Consider the following 23,064-nt stretch of genomic DNA (forward strand, 5'->3'; position numbering starts at 1 on the left):
TGTATGTGGTAATCTCGTTGTCAATCTCCTGCAAGGCAGAGGTCTGATTTTCTGTATCTTGTGTTGGTAATTCCAACACTGCAAGTTCACGTTTCACTTGGCACAGCTGAACCTTGACCTCTTCAATAACTAGTAACATATAGTTCAGTGAGTTCTGAGTGGAAACCTCACACCATTTTTCACAGAAATCTCGTTTATGACGTCCGATGGTGGGCTGATTTCTAATCCGGAAACCCCTCGGGATTAATTTTGCTCGGTAGTACTCAGACAGAGTCTGGCCATGCAGCTCCAGATCAACCTGTCTTTTCTTCAAGCGTTTGATTTCCCTTAATCGATCAGTAGCTGTATCCGATCCAAATGCTTTTTCAGTGTCAGGTGGGAAGAGGATTGCATCAATCTCTTCCTGATTGTAAATGCATCCAAAATTGCTGGATGATGCAATATCCTCAGATGCCATTTGGTTATAGACAATCCTCACGATTGGATCAATCGGTGAATGTGATGTCCTGGTTATCTACAGGTACATCTAGTACATACCCTCGTGGTGGGCAGCCAGCAGGGGTGCTGTATGGGAAGCCAGTCTAGAATGCAAGTATATGATCCAAACGCACACGTTCCTGCGTTAAAAAATGGCTGTGTGTATGAGTGGGTGCTGCAGTGACCGTCGGCTGGAACCGAACAAAATCAGCAAGGAAAAAATGTCACCAGCACACCGAGGATCACCAATATGGGTCCAAAGGTTTTAATAAACCATCACATAGTTACAGCAAGGCAACGTTTCGGAGTCTCGCAGGACCCCTTCATCAGGCATGTGACAAATCGTGATAGAAACTGGAGAACTATTTAAAAAAAACCATCCACCAATCAGAGTGAAGTGAAATGAGCTTGGCCCCACCCCATGATGTCATGTTCCCTCCAAAAATGTATTCAAATCAATGTAAACAGAAACAATACAAACTGCAAAAATAAATAAACAATAATCAGATGTACATAAACTGCATTCCTGGGGATATAAACATTGTGGTCACATGTGTATCATGGTACTCCCCGGATTGTAATAAAGGTGTCAGCTGAAAGCAGCGCTGGGTTCTGGAATCAACAACCAGCAGCATATATGTCCATGACAGAAGATAAAGACTGTTACCTAGAAATATGGGAGGGTTGTCTCCGATTGCCAAGTTAGCTGCAATGGGGACACACCTACAGTGGTCCTATTAGTGCAGCGGCCGACAGTTTCATAGCGACGCATGTCACCTGCATGCACCATGAGAGTTTACTACTCACACATGCGCTCAAAGACATTCCTAGCATTGTGTGGCGTCGGCGCCATATGTTTCTATGACGCCGGCGATTTGCCTCCGCCTTGTCCTTCCCGGCGCCAACATCATGGGTTTCCATGATGATGGCGACCGGTGCAGGAATGTCTTTGAGCGCATGTGTGAGTAGTAAACTCTCATGGTGCATGCAGGTGACATGCGTCGCTATGAAACTGTCGGCCGCTGCACTAATAGGACCACTGTAGGTGTGTCCCCATTGCAGCTAACTTGGCAATCGGAGACAACCCTCCCATATTTCTAGGTAACAGTCTTTATCTTCTGTCATGGACATATATGCTGCTGGTTGTTGATTCCAGAACCCAGCGCTGCTTTCAGCTGACACCTTTATTACAATCCGGGGAGTACCATGATACACATGTGACCACAATGTTTATATCCCCAGGAATGCAGTTTATGTACATCTGATTATTGTTTATTTATTTTTGCAGTTTGTATTGTTTCTGTTTACATTGATTTGAATACATTTTTGGAGGGAACATGACATCATGGGGTGGGGCCAAGCTCATTTCACTTCACTCTGATTGGTGGATGGTTTTTTTTAAATAGTTCTCCAGTTTCTATCACGATTTGTCACATGCCTGATGAAGGGGTCCTGCGAGACTCCGAAACGTTGCCTTGCTGTAACTATGTGATGGTTTATTAAAACCTTTGGACCCATATTGGTGATCCTCGGTGTGCTGGTGACATTTTTTCCTTGCTGATTTTGTTCGGTTCCAGCCGACGGTCACTGCAGCACCCACTCATACACACAGCCATTTTTTAACGCAGGAACGTGTGCGTTTGGATCATATACTTGCATTCTAGACTGGCTTCCCATACAGCACCCCTGCTGGCTGCCCACCACGAGGGTATGTACTAGATGTACCTGTAGATAACCAGGACATCACATTCACCGATTGATCCAATCGTGAGGATTGTCTATAACCAAATGGCATCTGAGGATATTGCATCATCCAGCAATTTTGGATGCATTTACAATCAGGAAGAGATTGATGCAATCCTCTTCCCACCTGACACTGAAAAAGCATTTGGATCGGATACAGCTACTGATCGATTAAGGGAAATCAAACGCTTGAAGAAAAGACAGGTTGATCTGGAGCTGCATGGCCAGACTCTGTCTGAGTACTACCGAGCAAAATTAATCCCGAGGGGTTTCCGGATTAGAAATCAGCCCACCATCGGACGTCATAAACGAGATTTCTGTGAAAAATGGTGTGAGGTTTCCACTCAGAACTCACTGAACTATATGTTACTAGTTATTGAAGAGGTCAAGGTTCAGCTGTGCCAAGTGAAACGTGAACTTGCAGTGTTGGAATTACCAACACAAGATACAGAAAATCAGACCTCTGCCTTGCAGGAGATTGACAACGAGATTACCACATACACCATAAAACAGAAGCAGTCCAAAAGGGACAAATTTAAACAGGTAAACCAGGATTACCAAGAAGGTAGAGTTTACCCATGGCTAACCGGGATCTCTAGGCCCAGGAGGAGACTACGTACTCGACCTCTACCCCAGAAGCCAACAAAAGGAAGCCCCCAGATTTCGTCTGAGAGTGAGCGACTAACCGAGAATCCTTCTACGGACAGCGAAGTCGGCACATCTGGTCGCTCCACAGCCCTTGTTGCTGATAGTAGCACACCCCTTTTTCAAAGGGTCGGAGACGGCGCAGAACCAGGAGGGGCAATAAGAGGTCGCGGATACCAAACACGCAGCAACCGCCAACGCACGGGCAGACCAGTCCGGTAGTTAATCTATCATCCCGACACATCACAAAGGGTGAGTCTTGTCTCTTATCTAAAGGTCTGTCATTCTGTCCTGTGTCACGGTTTAATGACTTCAGTTTTGAAATTGAAATGTTCAAGTTTGAGAGGGCATTGAAAATCAAACAGTTCTTTTATACACAACCACGAACTATGCCTTTGTCCACAGGTCATTCGTTCAAACTTAAAAGCAAATTCATGCCCCCTGGACAATACCAATCCATTGATTGCTACATACGCACTTTGAAACACGATGTTCTCTCTGACATGCCCATGAGGAGATGCACTAATCTTAGCCCTGAGGAATTGAAAGCCCTAAGGACACTCAGGGATGATAAAAATATTATCATCAAGCCCGCGGATAAGGGCGGTGCTATTGTGATCATGGATTATAAAAACTATAGGGAGGGCATGTTATCAATGTTAGCTGATACTAACAGTTACCTACAACTTACTGTGGATCCTACTCAAGGCATCATGAATACTTTGAATTCTCTCATCAACATTGGCCAAGCCAACGGTTGGATCTCTAATGAGACAGCTGAATTCTTGATCGATGACCATCCAAGACTACCTGTGATATATGGGTTACCTAAAATCCACAAGGGCACAAACCCTTTAAAATTTAGGCCAATTGTTTCTGGCACAGGGTCAATCACTCAACCTTTGGCTCAGCTACTGGACTTCCATCTTCAACCATTGGTTCAGAACCTGCCGGCATATGTCAGGGACACAGGGGATTTTTTGGATAAACTTGGGGGATTCTCGGCATTTGATGAAAATTGGAAATTAGCAACAATGGACATTTCGTCCTTGTATACAAGTATACCTAATGAAGCAGGTTTGGTGGCGGTTAGACATTTCTGGTCCGGATCAAATGCCCAGAATCTCCCATGTGAATATCTTATTGATTGTTTACGTTTTGTACTTGAAAGCAATTTTTTTGCATTTGAGGGGACCATCTATGCCCAAATACGCGGCACTGCCATGGGCAGTTCTGCTGCCCCCTCCTTTGCAAATCTGTTTGTTGGGTATATGGAGGAGCACAACATTTATGTCATGCCTTTGTTCATTGATCATGTCAAATGCTGGCTAAGATATATAGATGATATCTTCCTTATCTGGAAAGGGGAAACATCTATTTTTTATGAGTTTGTTGACCAGCTTAATGGCATCTTTCCTGGTATCATTTTCAACCCCGAGATATCCCCCAACAGCATTACATATCTTGATGTGAGGATCACTAACAATCAGGGTACACTCCAGACATCTGTGTTCTCAAAACCAACGGACAAGAACACCCTACTACATTACCAGAGTGCACATCCCAAGCATCTCCGTGATAGCCTGCCTATCTCACAGTTCAAGAGGGTGTTACGCATTTGTTCCTGTATGAGTGACAGGAGAGAACAACTTGAGGCCATGTATAGAAAATTTGTGGAAAGAGGTTATCCTACTCGAGTACTTGATCAGGCATTAGCCAGAGCTATGGCAGATTCTGAAGGCAGCCCTAGGGCAGTCAACAGGCCGCTCTTTATACACGGCTTCAATCAGGCATCTGAGCGTATTAAACAAGCGGTCATGCATAACATGAACATCCTTAGAGCTGATGACACTCTATCACCCAACTTAAAGAATCCACCATTGATGGCGCATAAGCGAGGTAGATCCCTACGTGACTTATTAGTTCAAGCGGACCCTAGGACCAAATACGCTAAGGCAGTATTTAAGTTCTCAGAAAGACAGGGTTGCTATAAGTGTTACAATTGTAATGTATGCAACTCATTGATCTGTGGGGAATATTTCACACATCCCCACAGTGGGAAACGTTACCAGATACAGGGTTACCTGAACTGTAACACGGATCACTGCGTTTATATTCTGAAATGCCCATGCTCACTAGTTTATGTGGGCAAAACAAAAGGTCCCTTTAAGCGAAGATTTCAGAAACATAGGAGTGACATTAGGACAGCTCTAGTCAAGAGTACCAAAGGTGAACCCATTGATTTGAGTAAACCCGTAGCGGTCCATTTTATTTCGGCAGGACACCAGGTACATGAATTGAGGGGCATGATCATTGAACACGTCAGTCGATTGGCGAGAGGAGGAGATCGTGACAACTTCCTCCTCCGTCGTGAAGCTTATTGGATCCATACCCTTGACACAACACAACCGAGGGGACTTAATACTAACACATCATATTTGTGCTTTTTGGATCGCAGATGAACTTTGGTTATAATGATTCCTCATGATTGAAGTGTATATAGTTTTGTAGATAACTTTTGGTTTAGATTTTTCACATTTGCACTATTCACAGTGGTCTCTCTCTTTCTTCTTGCAAGTAGGCGAGCTGTGTCACCCCTTTACATTCCTTTTTTTTTTTTTTTTTTTTTTTTTTTTTTGCCTCTTTTCCATTTTATCACTCCCTTCTCTTTCACTTTTCCCCAGCTCCATTCATGGACTGATTATCATCATTCTCAGGGCTGGTTCGCACTATAAATACGTAGTCGAGATGCGTTCCAGATGCGTCTTTGCCTGTGCGTTTTGACACGGTTTTTGGCATATCTTGTGCGTTTGTTATGCATTCCAAAGTATTTTTTATACATTCTAGTCCATTTGTTTCCCCTCTCTTTTTTCATTTGAGATGGGGATATGTGTAATTGGCATATTTTTGGTGCACTCCGGTGCGCTTTGATGCGTTTTGCAGTATTCTAGTGCAACTCTGTACGAGTGAGATGCGGCTTGTTCTGCTTTTTATCTGCAGCTGGAACGCACTGGAACTACGAACACTGATGTGAACTATGACATTGGCAACCATGTATAGTATACTACTTTATCTTTGGATGCAGATGAAAAGTAACTGAAATGCATGTGGTGTGAACTAGCCCTCAATCTGTTTTCTTTGTGTTCTTTTTTCTTCACAGCTCATCTCTGCAACCCCGCCCACCCATTGGTTTGTGTGGCGTCGGCGCCATATGTTTCTATGACGCCGGCGATTTGCCTCCGCCTTGTCCTTCCCGGCGCCAACATCATGGGTTTCCATGATGATGGCGACCGGTGCAGGAATGTCTTTGAGCGCATGTGTGAGTAGTAAACTCTCATGGTGCATGCAGGTGACATGCGTCGCTATGAAACTGTCGGCCGCTGCACTAATAGGACCACTGTAGGTGTGTCCCCATTGCAGCTAACTTGGCAATCGGAGACAACCCTCCCATATTTCTAGGTAACAGTCTTTATCTTCTGTCATGGACATATATGCTGCTGGTTGTTGATTCCAGAACCCAGCGCTGCTTTCAGCTGACACCTTTATTACAATCCGGGGAGTACCATGATACACATGTGACCACAATGTTTATATCCCCAGGAATGCAGTTTATGTACATCTGATTATTGTTTATTTATTTTTGCAGTTTGTATTGTTTCTGTTTACATTGATTTGAATACATTTTTGGAGGGAACATGACATCATGGGGTGGGGCCAAGCTCATTTCACTTCACTCTGATTGGTGGATGGTTTTTTTTAAATAGTTCTCCAGTTTCTATCACGATTTGTCACATGCCTGATGAAGGGGTCCTGCGAGACTCCGAAACGTTGCCTTGCTGTAACTATGTGATGGTTTATTAAAACCTTTGGACCCATATTGGTGATCCTCGGTGTGCTGGTGACATTTTTTCCTTAGGGGTCTAACCCTGGCACTACACATCTGACATTGTTTCGCTAGGTACTCTGGTGGAACCTTAGGGGGCCACAATACGATTTCTGGGTAAGCGACGTCATGCATGACGTGATGAATCGGAGAACTTTTGCTCCTAACACCACCTTAGGTATCATACCGCTGGGCGAATGTATTGTATGATTGTGACTGTATTGGTATGTGGTGTATTCATGTGCTGCTTTGCAGTACAGGGAGGAATGTACCCCAATTAGGTATCTTGTTTTTTTCATACTTATATAAAAAATAAAGTATATTTAAAAAAAAAAAGTTTGTCTTTAAAATACTGGTTAATACTACAAACTTACGAGGCATCTTCAATCCAGTCTTCATCTTCCAGAATTGCTTCAATCTGGGGGTTTGTGATGACAACATCATCCAGTTCTAGGTCTGATGGCTCGGATTGGGTTTCCATTGCTCCAATTAAATCCACGGTTGGCCTTTTAACAAATTGAGCATTATAAATATTTGGTAGAATGTACCAGTGACTCTATTTGTACCTTAAAATCTTTTTATGTAAGACCAGGTTTGTGACCATAGTGCATAATAGGATGAAGTATATCTGCTGTATAAGCCATGAGAACTACATTAAGTGAATCACAAAGTAGAACAAGACACTGGGGTTAATTTACTAAAACTGGGGAGTGCAAACTTTGGTGCAACTGTACATAGCAGCCAATCAGTTTCTAACTTCAGCTTGTTCAATTAAGCTTTGAAAAAAAAAAACTGGGAGTTGATTGGTTTCTATTCAGAGCTGCGCCAGATTTTGCACTCTCCAGCTTTAGTAAATGAACCCTGCTGTGTAAGATAGGGTTTTGTGATGAACTAATCGGTTCCATATTTTCAACATTAAAATCATACTAGATCCCATTTTGGCCCCACTCATGGTGCATATAGATGGGTTTGGCTAAGCCAAAAAGTCAAGGAAGTTAAGACTCTACAAATAAGGTGGATGTAATGCCAAATTTTCAGCAGAAGGAAGAATACAGTAACATTGAATGTACCAAAGTTGCATGGCACAGGTGCATGCATATCAGCACTTGCAAGAATTAGCATGGGTTTGGTGCCCAGCGGTCTATATGAACTGATGATCAGCAGAGAGAAATTGCTGAATGGTCTTCAACTTGTTCCTGTGACCTTGAAACCTGATCTGTTGATAGTGCTTTCCTGTGTATGAGGACCTCAACTACTGCCTTCTGTCTCATTAGTTACTTGCTTGGCTACTACAGATCTCCGCTTGTTTACTGGACTTGTCTCTGCTTCCTGATTTATTCTTACCTTGCTGCCTGGCTGGTCCTGACCCCAGCCCGCTTCCTGGACTTTTCCTTGCCCTCTGTTTCTGCTGCCACACTTTCTCAGACTACTGCTGACCCTGGCTTGTTCCTTGGACTCTGCTTCTGTCTCTTGTCCTGGTGTCAAGAAGTTCCTGTGTCCAAATCTACTCATTTGGATTCTACTTGGATCCAATGCAGCCTGCAGAACATGGCACTCATGCCACCCTTTGCCCTCATGCTGTCTCTACCTTCAGGAGTGTTGGGCAGGAGGTACAAAAGAGGTCCCCTCAGCCATTCCGTGTCCATCAGGTACATGTTAGTGAAAATATCATGCATACTTTTTTTAGTGTTTTATGATCATGTTTTGGCCTGCCAACATGGATATAGGAAATGATCTCCTACTTGTGATGATATCGCTGCTACTTTCAGGTAACATTGGGTTTGCAATGGCATTTGGTGAACAAAATGTGGATTTATATCTTTTTTGGCTATTGAGCAATATATTTGAATGAAAGTTCTTGTGCCTGGTGTTCAGCTTTAACCTCTAGCTATATACATTATTCCCACCTCCTAGGATAGGTTTCCTGTTCTGAAATCATACATTAAGATACCAGCATCATAACAAACTGCAATGGTAAAACTAAATCATAGAGGCACACACAGACTTTCAAAACCTAACAAAAGTGATGAGACATCTTGTGGTACCCAGGGCTGGATTAATACTTGATTAATGTATTTGATGGCCTTTATGTAAAGTACAGTGCTTGTATGATTTTCTCTGAACTCTGAAATCCACTTTGCCAGACCATTTTGCCTTCTTTAACATAGCGCAGGCTGAGACTGTGCACACTTGATAGTTAAAAAAATGTACTGTAGGTTGGGTTAAGTAATTTTTAATTGTATGGAGGGGTGCAGCCATATTTTCTCTGCTCTAGGGCTCAGCTGATGTGACATCATACCACCTGTCTGCTGTTCTTGTGACTATCACTTACTGCTGGCCTGGTATCTGTGTCCAGTCTCCAGTCTCCAGTCCATCTACCATGAGGAACCTACTCTGTGCTAACCAATTCAGATGTGCCCATCTACCTGTACCAGATGAAGGCAAGAACTTCGAGATACTCGTGCCCCTCTGTGCTCTCATGCCACCTGTTTGCTTTACCATGACCCTGAGCCAAAGGTGTATGAGAGGGCGTCCTCATCACTTCAGGCTCCTCTAACGGGTACGTGCTAGTACATGATAGATCATACAGAATTGTTAATGGGATTTCTAAGGTGCCAATATAAATGTATAACAAACAATTATATGAAATCCTTATAGCTTTAAGTTTCTTAAAATTGATCTCTTGATCCATAAAATACATTATTTTCAAGCCTCCAGAAGGATGTTGGTAATATAATACAGTATCCACAAAACACACCTTCAGAGTCTGCCCTGGTTACCCTAACCCTTAATTTTTACTTTTATTACTGGTGAGATTTAAATAATCCCATTTTATATTGCATGCTAATTGAATGGTCGGGTCATGGCAGGTGCAAAACATGTTTTGTGGGTCAGTAAACCCACTTCCTCAGGTTCTGTGAAACTATATACGTGAAAAATAAAAGATATGTTTCCCATGTTATAGTTTCATAGTGCAAGATTCCTTGGAAAATGTGATTTACCTGGGTATCCACAATGATTGGTGAAAGAATGCAGGATGGAGAGGTCCACCAGTCAACCCCATCCTATGTGGATGTGGCTAAGGTCTCTGGCCCCACCAAGGCTTGTTTAACCACACCGATTTCTGAAGCACCAACATCGATGCACTTAGGCCTAATTCACCCTTCAGAAGAGCACCAACGCCAGAGGCAGAACATACTCATTGTGGAGAAGTGGGCCATTACGTGTGGACCTGTCCTGCCATGCTCCGTAAGTGCCTAATCATTTGTTTTGTTAACCGGTCACTTGTGTCAGTCAACTCCACTCACCTGGATCTCCCTATCTCATTATAGCTTCCAGGAAGAGTTTTCCAGATGTCTGCCATGATTCCTTCCAGAGCCTGCAACTGCTTCTTAGCAACTAATACCATTACAACCTAAATCTCTGGCAGATGAATCTAGTATTAAATCTGGATAAGTCAAGCAAGAAACTGCTCCTCTGCTAGGTATTATACTTTCCAGTTATAAAACACTGCTACGCATGGATACCATTGCATTACCGCTATTCCCCATTTTTGGACATGCAATTGTTACAGGCCCACAACTCACATAAAATATCCTTCCAGTCCTCCTATTGGCAGCAGTACTGTTTTCAAGAGTCATCTACCGAATCCTCAGCCTTACTATGTATGGACTCGGATACCAATTAACACCAATGCAATCCTGTGATTGCTCAGGTGCCCCCATAGAAAGCTGCTTGCTGTGGGGGCACTTGGCTGGAGAGGAAGGCTCAAGAGTGCCTTCAGGGCACCCAAGAAGAGAAGGATTGAGGCTGCTGTGTGCAAAACCATTGAACAGAGCAGATAAGTAAGACATGTTTGTTATTTTTTTTAAATCTGCCTTTGATATCACTTTAAAAGAATCCATTAATCCATTGATGGCAGTCTCAGAAAGGATATAGGTGTCCTTTTATCATGGAGCGGTAAATGACCGCTGCTCAGTTCTCCGGCATTCTCAGAGGAGAGAGTTCTCCATCTGAATGCCTTTTTATGAAGCGGTGTATATCAGTTCTTCGAATGAAGGGAGAAGCAATCTACAAATGCTTTGAATGCTGGAAAACGGCTGCTGTTACTATAATCTTGCGAGAATACAGTAAGAGATCAGTCAAACACCGTCTACTAAGCAGCGATAAATTACGCTGCTTCGTTTGCGGTGCCTCCGATTCTCCACCTCTGGGCTGGTGGGAGAACACATATCGCCAGTGAAGGGCTGACATCGCTCCTTCATACACTGGCCATCTGTGTGCTGAGATGATCAGCGGAGAACATGTTCCCCGCTGATCATCTCTGTTTCCTAAACCACTAATGATCGGAGATCAGCAACGATCCTTAGGATCGCTGCTGATCTCTGTTTCATAAAAGGACACCATAATATCCATCCTTTCACTTCTCATGCTGGGGCAGGAATCTTTTTTCTTTCTTTTTTCTTTTTCACCATTTGTAGATTACCAGGAGCTTAACTGTTAAAAATATTATCCTCTCCTGTTGGTACCTGAACTGTTTTAAAGACTCAGGTCTGCTACCTTGGTTGTGTGGATGAATCTGTTCATTATTGCTGAAAAAAAAAAAAAAATCCATGGCCAGGTATTGACTAATTGCCCTGATCTACTGATAGCTCCCACTAGTGTCCATAATATAAATGTATTTAGTACAGTTAAGAATGTATGGACTTTGTTAAATATGGAAGCAATATCTCAAAACGTGCTTATGGAAAATACACTATCATTTGTCTTTAAAGTCTATGACCATCTAAAAGGAAACCTCAACTTCTACACAGCTGTTGTAGGAGAGCAAATGATCTGACTTCATAATAAAAATGTTTCCTCTGCACTCTTGCATATCTACGTATGCTATGTGCTCTAAGTATACCTCTGATGGCTATGACCCCTCTTGTTCCGAAGAAGCCAAAGTCCAGACTAGATGGTTTACTTTCCCCTTCAAGAGTGGTCTGTTGGAAGTTTTGGCAGAGGTTTGTAATAGTTCATAGACATGCCTATTGGTCTCTTTCTGACAAGTAAGCCGACCAGGTGATCATTATATAATTATAATCCCCTTCAGTATAAAGTTTCTCACTCTAGAAACATTGCACTAATGAAACACCTGCAAAAATATCATGGTTTGTTAAGGGGAGAATCCCTTTAAATTTGTGGCATGACAACAGTTCACACCTTTTTTGTCCCCGACAACCTGTTCTTACTTGTTGTTGTAGTGTGTCAGAAGATTCTTGGTCCGGCAATACCGTTGTCGGCATACCACAATCAAAGCCACAAAGGAAGCCAGGAAGATAGTGGCTAGGACACCAATGGCCACAATGACCACAGTCTCCATTTCTTTACTGGGTCGGCAGGCCTCTTACATGGAGTGAGGTTAAATCATCTGAAACATGAGCACAAACAGGATAGATTATTTATTGGTAGGATTCGTTGATTAGCAAGCATCCTAGCTATTTTTGTAATCTTTTCATAAGCAGCAAGTTACACAAGAAGCAGTGGAGCAGGGACCATCAGAGTTCCAGGAGAGAAGGGAGTGAGGTTTGTTCTATTAACAGACCCCCCCCCCCCCCAAAAAAAAAAAATAAAATTGGTAGTAAAATATTGGGGTGATTTACAAACCAAACCAGCCATGGATGGTTCGAATCTCGGCCAGTTCAGCATGTCGAATTTTTAGCATGCGATTATTGCTAGCGACTAATCGCTTTGCTCTCCCACCAGGATTGGCTACTGTGTGTGACAGGTGTATATTATTATTATATATATAGCTCCAAGGGTTTGCTCAGCACTTTACAAAACGAAGGAAGACATAACAGTTACAATACAATTTTGTACAAGAGGAAACAGAGGGCCCGGCTCGTTAGAGCTTACAATCTAGGAGGAAGGGTTGAGTGATACAAAAGGTAATAGCTGTGGGGGGAGGAGCTGATGGAGGAAATAAATGGCGGTTTACTAGGTAGAAGCAGGATAAGCTTCTTTTAAAGAGAACGGTTTACAGGGATCGTCTAAAGGTGGATAGATTAGGAGATAGTCGTACAGATTGGGGTAGGGAGTTCCATAGGATGGGAGAAGCTCGGGAAAAGTCCTGGAGGTGAGCATGGTGACATGGGAACTAGAGAGCAGAAGGTCTTGGGAGGATCGAGGTTTGGTTGATGTTTTGAGGCCAGGTTGGTGATATAGCTGGGGGAAGAGTTGTGGATGGCTTTGTAAGTTGTTGTTAGTATTTTGAATTTTATTCATTGGGCGAGTGGCAGCCAGTGAAGGGATTGGCAGAGAGGGGTAGCAGACACTGAACGGTTGGTAAGGTGGATGAGTCTGGCAGCAGTATTCATGATAGACTGCAGGGGGGGATAGCCTATGTAAAGATAAGTCAATGAGGAGGGAGTTGCAGTTGTCAAGGCGAGAGATAACCAAGGAGTGAATTAGGAGCTTTGTGGTATCATTGGTTAAAAAGGGGCGTATTCTTGAGATGTTGGGGAGGTTGAGGCGGTATGATTTGGCCAGGGATTGGATGTGGGCCTGAAAGGATAGTTCAGAATCCAGGGTTACCCCCAGCACCCTGGCATGCAAATATGGGTTGATAGTGGTGCTATTGATCCTGATTGAGAAATCAGGGGAAGAGGCACGTGGGGGAGGAAATATTATGAGCTCAATTTTGGATAGATTGAGTTTTAGGAAGTGGGGTGACATCCAGTTTGATATGACAAATGGCCCATTCACAGTCTACTCTACAGCAAGCCTTTTCTGAAGTTCCGAAGATGGTTGGGCAGGTGGTGGAAATGTAAGCAGGGATGCAAAAATCCCTTATTGATGTGCAACAGCCTGTGGTTTCTTGAAAAAGAAGGCATCAGGGCATGGTGAATTAGGCGATGCCACACCACCCTCTGGAAAGAGATCATACAGTCCTCAAGAACAAGAATTACACACCACTACACACAGTGCAAGGCTTATCTGTAAGCTGGGGTAGTACCCTAATGTTGGACTGTCACAGGAATGCAGTACCTGCCTGGTCCTGGGCACGTGCACAGCAAAAGTTACCTCCACGTGCAGGATGAGTAGGCTCCACCCACAAGTGGAGAGCCAAAATATCAATATGTTCTCCAAAGAGGCTGATGACTCTTTAAGCCATAGTTTGGAAGAGACTGAAGGTCTTCAAAGATGTTAGGTCAAGGCCAGTGCCAGGGTTAGTGTTGAGGTCAGAGGTTATGATTAGTACATTTTGGGAAGGACTTTTTTTTTAAAAAGCATTTTTAAAAGTAGTATCAGGGTAGGGGTGTTTTAGTTGGGATAACAAAAAGGCATAATGTGCACTATTGTTTCTGGGCCTTACTACGGGTACAAACAACAAATAACACACAGACAGCTGGTAATATAAGTATTGAACACATCACCATTTTTCTAGGTAAATCAAAAGTCAAGTCAAACTCCTGGGATATTGATCTGGTCAGGTAAGTTGCAGAGGGGGTTGTTAATCAGTTTCAGCTGCTTTGGTGTTAATTAAATTAACAACCTGTGCACTAGATGGGCAACAATGAGATGACCCCCAAAACAGGAATGGTTTTACAGGTGGAGCCACGGACATTTTTTTTCCCCACTCATCTTTTCTGACTGGTTTTCACTAGTTTTGCATTTGGCTAGGGTCAGTGTCACTACTGGTAGCATGAGGCCATACCTGGACCTTCTGCACAATATTATAACAATCAACAACCTGCACCCATTACAAAAGTTATATATCTCATGAGCACAAAAAAAAAACCAATAGTATAGCACTAGCTGACATAAAGTGGTTCTATAAATACACACACAGGCCCCTGTAGTAGGTACTCCCGTTCAATTGCTTGGTAACACAAATTACTAATCAGCCAATCACATGGCAGAAACTCAATGCATTTAGGCATCTAGATGTGGTGAAGACGACTTGCTGAAGTTCAAAACAAGCATCAGAATGGGGAAGAAAGGGGATTTCAGTAACTTTGAACGTAGCATGGTTGATGGTGCCAGACGGGGCTGGTCTGAGTATTTTAAAAACTGCTGATCTACTGGGATTTTCACGCACAACCATCTCTAGGGTTTACAGAGAATGGTCCAAAAAAGAGAAAATATCCAGTGAGTGGCAGTTGTGTGGAGGAAAATGTTTTGTTGATGTCAGAGGTCAGAGGAGAATGGGCAGACTGGTTGCTGCGACATTCAGTGGGTAGGGTCAGAATTTGGCATAAACATCACAAAAGCATGGATCCATACTGCCTTGTATCAACGGTTCAGGCTGGTGGTGTAATGGCGTGCAGAATACCATCTCGGAATGCACAACATGTCAAACCTTGAAGCAGATGGGCTACAGCAGCAGCAGATCACACCGGGTGCCACTTCTGCCAGCTAAGAACAGGAAACAGAGGCTACAATTTGCACAGGCTCACCTAAATTGGAGAATAGAAGATTGGAAAAACGTTACCTGCTCTGATGAGTCTTGATTTCAGCTGCGACATTCAGATGGTAGGGTCAAAATTTGGCATAAACAACATGAAAGCATGGATCCATCCCGCCTTGTATCCACGGTTCATGGATGTGCAGCCAACAAATCTGAAGCAACTGCATGATGCTATCATGTCACAATGGACCAAAATCTGAAGAATGTTTCCAACACCTTGTTGAGTCTATGCCACGAAGAATTAACCCTTTGATGACAACGTCACACAAATATGAGGCCTCACAGAACTGGACTTTTTTCCTTGGGGACGCATATTTGCGTACCTGTCTTTGTGCTGGGAGTGTGCCGCACAGCGCGCTCTCAGTACAAAGACCGCAGTGTCACTGAGCGCCCCAGGTCCCCGTTCTAACGATCGGGACCCGGGACTCCCGATTCCGGGTCACATGATTGCTGTGATACCCTCTGATTGGCTATCACAGTGATCAGTCACTGTGCAGGCACTGAGAGCACTGTGTCCCGTTCTAACGATCAGGACCCGGGACTCCCGATTCTGGGTCACATGATCGCTGTGATAGCCTCTGATTGGCTAGCACAGTGATCAGTCACTGTACAGCCCGGCCCCCTTGTTTTTCTCTCTATGAATGGAGGAGAGAGATACAGTGTCTCTCTCTAACTCCTGGCATAGTTAGGGGAAAAAAATGTTTGTAAAAATAAATAAATATTAAAAAATAAAAGAAAAAATACCTAGACCAAGGTTTGATCTAGTTCAGTGCCAGGGTTAGTGTTTGGGTCAAGGTGCGGCTCAAGAGTTCAGGGTCAAAGGTCAGGATTAAAAAAAAAAATTAGTATCAGTGTCAGTGTGTTTTAGGTAAAAAAAAAAAAGACCAAAACAAAATGCGCACTATTGTTTCTGGGCTGTACTACGGGTACAAACAACAAATAACATACACATATATGGTATCGCTGCGATCGGCAAGAGCTGGAGAATTTATTTTGGGTTGTTCTTTGGTGGTAGGGTATGGTAGTAACAAGAAACACTCAGCTAAATAAAAAAAAATGATTTTTTTTTTTACTATTTTGGGCCAGTTTTCCTTTGATGATAGAAAAAAAAAAATCAGGAGATATCCTTTACCATTTACCACCAATTGTCCTGAAAAAAACGCAGTATAATTCATCTGGATGTACAAAGTAGTTGTGATGATATGTATGGTTTTACTAACACATGCCAACGTTGCAAAATTGTGCTTGTGCATTACTATTATTATTATACAGGATTTACCGTATTTTTCCCCGTATAAGACGCACCTGATCATAAGACGCACCTAGGTTTTAGAGGCAGAAAACAGGAAAAAAAAATTCTGAACTAATGGACTGCAGACATAGTACAGGAGATGACCAGAGACTGCGGACAGCACAGGGATGACCAGAGACTGCGGACAGCACAGGGATGACCAGAGACTGCGGACAGCACAGGGATGACCAGAGACTGCGGACAGCACAGGGATGACCAGAGACTTCGGACAGCACAGGGATGACCAGAGACTGCGGACAGCACAGGGATGACCAGAGACTGAGGACAGCACAGGGATGACCAGAGACTGAGGACAGCACAGGGATGACCAGAGACTGCGGACAGTACAGATGACTGCTGACCTTTGGGGAGGTGGGGAGCGGGTACCTGAATTTGACAGGTACCCGATCTTACCTGTTCCTCGATCCAGCCGCGCGCTGTCTTCCCGGCTTCTGTAATGGCGCTCGGCATGACAGCCGGGTGCCCAGTGCGCATGAGCGAGAAGCACTTGCGCTTTGTGATTGGTCCGGCGGCTTCTGGGATCTGTCATGTGTCCCAGGTACCGCCTTACCATTCACAAAAAGCACCGCTTCTTGCGCATGCGCACTTGGCACCCGGCTCTCATGCCCACACTACAGAAGCCGGGAAGACAGCACGCTGCTGGATAGAGGAACAGGTAAGGTCCCGCTGCAGAGCTGAGCGGCCGGCCCGGTATTCTGACACGGCCGCGGTGGAAATACCGGACCGGCCGCTCCATATTCGCCTTATAAGACGCACTGACATTTCCCCCCCAGTTTTGGGGAAGAAAAAGTGCGTCTTATACGGCGAAAAATACGGTATATAGCGCCAACAGTTTGCTCAGCGCTTTACAATATAACCGGAGACAACAACAACAGCAACAACAACTGGGCAGCACAGTGGCTCAGTGGTTAGCGCTTCCGCCTGGCAGTACCAGCGTCGTTGGTTTGAATCCCAACCATGGCATCACCTGCCTGGAATTTGCTGCTTGGGTTTCCTCCGGGTACTCTGGTTTCCTCCCACACTCCAACAAAATGCTGGTAGGTGAATTGGATCCTGTCTAAATTGTCCTTTGTATGTGTATGTATGAATGTAAATTAGGGACCTTAGATTGTACACCCCTTGAGGGTTAGGGACTGATGTGAATGTACAATATATATGTAAAAAGCACTGTGCAAATTGATGGTGCTATACAAGTACCATAAATAAATAAAATACCCTTAGGCATGAAAGGGTTAAGGTAGTTCTGAAGGCAAACGGGGGTCCAACCTGGTACTAGCAAGGTGTACCTAATAAAGTGGTCAGTGAATGTATGTTCTTCATTAATAATTCCAAACTAGGGGTGGACTGACCATTCAAGCACTGCCCGAGGGCCCAGGGTCAGTAGGGGGTCCCATGAGATGCCCTTAATACCTTTCATAGGCTTTTTTGAGTGTGGGTGAAGACACAGGGGCCCCCATGAGTTGTCAGTCCGCCCCTGTTCCAAACACAGACATATTCATAATAAAACTAACAATGTAAAACTCTCTTTGTATATGGGATTCTTTTGCAAGAGTCCATTTGATCAAATATCCAGTCCAGTTTTCATATTCAATACATACAACCATCACACTTTTACAAGATTATGACAGCTGCTGCTAAACAAAAAGACAACATAGTATACATAAAACAGCACATAAATTTCCAAAAGTTTTATCACTGCTGCATCATACCTGTCCGTTAATATATTAAAATTTGCCCTGTATACGGCAATATCTGTGTTTAATTAGTATGTTCTTACCGAGATTTAGACATGGAGATTCGTCTGTCTTGATAATTACTTCCGTGTAGGCCTCACACTGATACATAAGAGGGTAAACATTCCTTGCCTACGTTTGCCTTCCTTTTGAATCATTAACAGAAATGGATGAAGGGGCGTGAGCGATGTTTTATGTCGGCTTCATGACGTGAATTGACCGGTCGTACACTCCACCTGCCTCTGTCCAGGGTGCCGCAACGTGATTGTAGGGAGTCACTGTTCTAGGATACAGTCATGGCCGAAATTGTTGGCACCCTTGATATTTCTCCAGGAAATCATGTATTTCTCACGAAACGTATTGCATTAACACATGTTTTGCTATACACATGTTTATTCCCTTTGTGTGTATTGGGACAAAACAAAAAAAGGGAGGAAAGAAAGCAAATTCGACATAATGTCACACAAACCTCCAAAAATGGGCTGGACAAAAGTATTGGCACCCTTTCACAACTGCGGATAAATAAGAATGTTACAAGCATGTGATGCTCCTGTAAACTCACCTGGGGCAAGTAACAGGTGTGGGCAATATAGAAATCACACCTGAAAGCAGATAAAAAGGAGAGACGTTCACTTAACCTTTGCATTGTGTGTCTGTCTGTGCCACACTAAGCATGGACAACAGAAAGAGGAGACGAGAACTGTCTGAGGACCTGAGAACCAAAATTGTGGCAAAATATCAACAATCTCAAGGTTACAAGTCCATCTCCAGAGAACTAGATTTGCCTTTGTCCACAGTGCGCAACATTATCAAGAAGTTTGCAACCCATGGCACTGTAGCTAATCTCCCTGGTCGTGGACGGATGAGGAAAATTGATGAAAGATTGCAACGCAGAATAGTCCGGATGGTGGATAAGCAGCCCCAAACATGTTCCAAAGACATTCAAGCTGTCCTGCAGGCTCAGGGAGCATCAGTGTCAGCGCGAACTATCCGTCGACATTTAAATGAAATGAAACGCTATGGCAGGAGACCCAGGAGGACCCCACTGCTGACACAGAGACATAAAAAAGCAAGACTACAGTTTGCCAAAATGTACTTGAGTAAGCCAAAAGCCTTCTGGGAAAACGTCTTGTGGACAGATGAGACCAAGATAGAGCTTTTCGGTAAAGCACATCATTCTACTGTTTACCGAAAACGGAATGAGGCCTACAAAGAACAAAACACAGTACCTACGGTAAAATATGGTGGAGGTTCAATGATGTTTTGGGGTTGTTTTGCTGCCTCTGGCACTGGGTGCCTTGACTGTGTGCAAGGCATCATGAAATCTGAGGATTACCAAAGGATTTTGGGTCGCACTGTAGGGCCCAGTGTCAGAAAGCTGGGTTTGCGTCCAAGATCCTGGGTCTTCCAGCAGGACAATGACCCCAAACATACGTCAAAAAGCACTCAGAAATGGATGGCAAAGAAGCGCTGGAGAGTTCTGAAGTGGCCAGCAATGAGCCCAGATCTAAATCCCATTGAACACCTGTGGAGAGATCTTAAAATTGCTGTTGGGAAAAGGTGTCCTTCCAATAAGAGAGACCTGGAGCTGTTTGCAAAGGAAGAGTGGTCCAAAATTCCGGGTGAGAGGTGTCAGAAGCTTATTGATGGTTATAGGAAGCGACTGATTTCAGTTATGTTTTCCAAAGGGTGTGCAACCAAATATTAAGTTAAGGGTGCCAATACTTTTGTCCAGCCCATTTTTGGGGTTTTGTGTGACATTATGTCATATTTGCTTTTCTGCCTCTGTTTTATATTTGTTCCAATACATACAAAGGGAATAAACATGTGTATAGCAAAACATGTGTTAATGCAATACCTTTTTTGTGTGAAATACTTGATTTTCAGGAAAAATATCAAGGGTGCCAACAATTTCGGCCATGACTGTATGTTGACTTCTAAGAACCAGGGTACTAAAAGGCTCCATAAAGGAGGCGCTGCGGTCCGAGAACTAGATCCATACTTGTGTACAGATGTGAACTTTCAATGTATCCAGCCAAGGACATAAACCATATTGCCTTCATTTTCATTTTGTAACAACCTATTACGGGTCAAGATAAAGATCAATTCGACTAAAAAAATAAATAAAAATGAAGCAACTTGCTAACAAAATTGATCTTGTGTGCAATAATTTGTTTACTTCACAAAAATGAAAAACAAAATACAACCCGGATAACACAAAAGTATAACAATTTATAGAGAACATTACAGAGCCACACAAGGGATTTAAGTTAAATGCACCCCACAGAGCCCCCCAACCAGGGGTGGACTGACAACTCATGGGGCCCCCGGGCAATAGGGGATCATAGGGCCCCTGTGTCCTTGCCCAAACTCAAAAAAGCCTATGAAAAAGGTACCAGGGGCATCTCATGGGGCCCCCTACTGACCCCGGGCCCTCGGGCAGTGCCCAAGTTTCCAAATGGTCAGTCCGCCCCTGCTCCCAACCTTCCCTCCTTCATACCACCACCAAATGGGCAACACAGTAGCAAAATGGTTAGCACTTTTGCCTGGCAGTATTAGGGTCGTTGGTTCAAATCCCAACCATGGCACCACCTGCCTGGAGTTTGCATGTTCTCCCTGTGCCTGTGTGGGTTTCTTCCAGGTACTCCGGTTTCTTCCAGGTACTCTGGATTCCTCCCACACTCCAAAGACATGCTGGTAGGTAAACTGGCTCCTGTCTAAATTGTCCCATGAATGTAAGTTAGGAACCTTAGATTGTTTAAATCCCAACCATGGCACCACCTGCCTGGAGTTTGCATGTTCTCCCTGTGCCTGTGTGGGTTTCCTCCGGGTACTCTGGTTTCCTCCCACACTCCAAAGACATGCTGGTAGGTAAATTGGCTCCTGTCTAAATTGTCCCATGAATGTAAGTTAGGGACCTTAGATGGTTTAAATCCCAACCATGGCACCACCTGCCTGGAGTTTGCATGTTCTCCCTGTGCCTGCGTGGGTTTCTTCCAGGTACTCCGGTTTCCTCCAACACTCCAAAGACATGCTGGTAGGTGAATTGACTCCTCTCTAAATTGTCCCGTGTATGTATGAATGTAAGTTAGGGACCTTAGATGGTTTAAATCCCAACCATGGCACCACCTGCCTGGAGTTTGCATGTTCTCCCTGTGCCTGTGTGGGTTTCTTCCAGGTACTCCGGTTTCCTCCCATACTCCAAAGACATGCTGGTAGGTAAATTGGCTCCTGTCTAAATTGTCCCATGAATGTAAGTTAGGGACCTTAGATTGTTTAAATACCAACCATGGCACCACCTGCCTAGAGTTTGCATGTTCTCCCTGTGCCTGTGTGGGTTTCTTACAGGTACTCCGGTTTCCTCCCACACTCCAAAGACATGCTGGTAGGTAAATTGGCTCCTGTCTAAATTGTCCCGTGTATGTATGAATGTGAGTTAGGGACCTTAGATGGTTTAAATCCCAACCATGGCACCACCTGCCTGGAGTTTGCATGTTCTTCCTGTGCCTGTGTGGGTTTCCTCTCACACTCCAAAGACATTCTAGTAGGTTAACTGGCTCCTGTCTAAATTGGCCCTAGTATGTGTATGTATGAATGTAAGTTAGGGATCTTAGATTGTACACCCCTTGAGGGTTAGGGACTGATGTGAATGTACAATATATATGTAAAGCGCTGCGTAAATTGATGGCGCTATATAAGTACCTGAAATAAATAATAAATCAGTCCTCCTCAGACTGAACCACCAACTCAGTGCCACCACCAATGCAGGAACAATATTTTCTGTCAGTGACACCACAGACACAGGAGCATTTTTCCTTCTATTGACACCACAAATGCAAGGATATTTTCCCTTGCAGTGTCACCACAGACATAGGAGCATTTGGTCCCTTCCAATGACTCCTCAGAAGCAGGAACATGTTTCTTTTCAGTACCACCAAAAACGCAGGGACATTTTCCTTCCAGCGACACCACAGACACAGGGATGTTTTTTCTTCTGATGATACCACGGACACAGGAGCATTTTTCCTTCCAGTGATACCACAGATGCTGGTCATTGGATGGAAAAACCCCTGTGTCCATGATGTCACTGGAAGAAAAGAAAAATGTTCCTGAGGCAGTTGATGGTGGTGATACTGGAAGGAAAAATGTCCCTGTTCATTGGTGCTATCACTGGAAGGAATAATGTCCCAGTTTCAGTGGTGTTACTAGTGGGAAAATAGCTCCTGCATCAGTCATGTCCCTGGAAGTAAAAATGTCTCTGTACCCTTGGTGTCCCTGGAATGAAAAATGTCCCTGCGTCAATGGTGTCACTGGAAAGAACAATGCCCCTGCACTGGTGGTGTCTGGATGGAAAAATGACCAGCATCTGTGGTATCACTGGAAGGAAAAATGCTCCTGTGTCCGTGATATCACCAGAAGAAAAACATCCCTGTGTCTGTGGTGTTGCTGGAAGGAAAATGTCCTTGTGTTTGTGGTGGTACTGAAAAGAAAAATGTTCCTTCTTCTGGGGAGTCATTGGAAGGGACCAAATGTTCCTATGTCTGTGGTGACACTGCAAGGGAAAATATCCTTGCTTTTATGGTGTCACTACAAGGAAAAATGTCTCTGTACCCTTGGTGTCCCTGGAATGAAAAATGTCCATGCGGCAATGGTGTCACTGGAAAGAAAAATGCCCCTGCACTGGTGGTGTCACTGGATGGAAAAATGACCAGCATCTGTGGTATCACTGGAAGGAAAAATGCTCCTGTGTCTGTGGTGTCACCAGAAGAAAAATGTCCCTGTGTCCGTGGTGTCGCTGGAAGGAAAATGTCCCTGTGTC

At 43.9% G+C, this 23,064-nt stretch overlaps 1 protein-coding gene across 2 annotated transcripts in view; it reads right to left on the reverse strand.

Moving 5' to 3' along the window:
- The window catches only part of TMEM98 (transmembrane protein 98), a 47,508-nt gene that overhangs the window by 14,555 nt on the left and 9,889 nt on the right, over window positions 1–23,064 (reverse strand). The window contains exons 1-3 of one of the 2 annotated variants that reach the window (XM_089674482.1): window positions 18,290–18,392; window positions 11,983–12,161; window positions 7,123–7,254 (exon numbers count right to left, since the gene is read on the reverse strand). In XM_089674482.1, the coding sequence (XP_089530608.1) occupies window positions 7,123–7,254; window positions 11,983–12,113 (263 nt within the window). In that variant the 5' untranslated portion in view covers window positions 12,114–12,161; window positions 18,290–18,392. Of the gene's footprint in view, window positions 1–7,122; window positions 7,255–11,982; window positions 12,162–18,289; window positions 18,393–23,064 lie in introns of those variants that run through there. The other variant, XM_089674481.1, reaches the window with a different exon arrangement.

Source organism: Staurois parvus, unplaced genomic scaffold, assembly GCF_062004578.1.
Source record: "Staurois parvus isolate SC_StPar_1 unplaced genomic scaffold, SC_StPar_1.0 ptg000151l, whole genome shotgun sequence".
NCBI lineage: Eukaryota > Metazoa > Chordata > Amphibia > Anura > Ranidae > Staurois > Staurois parvus.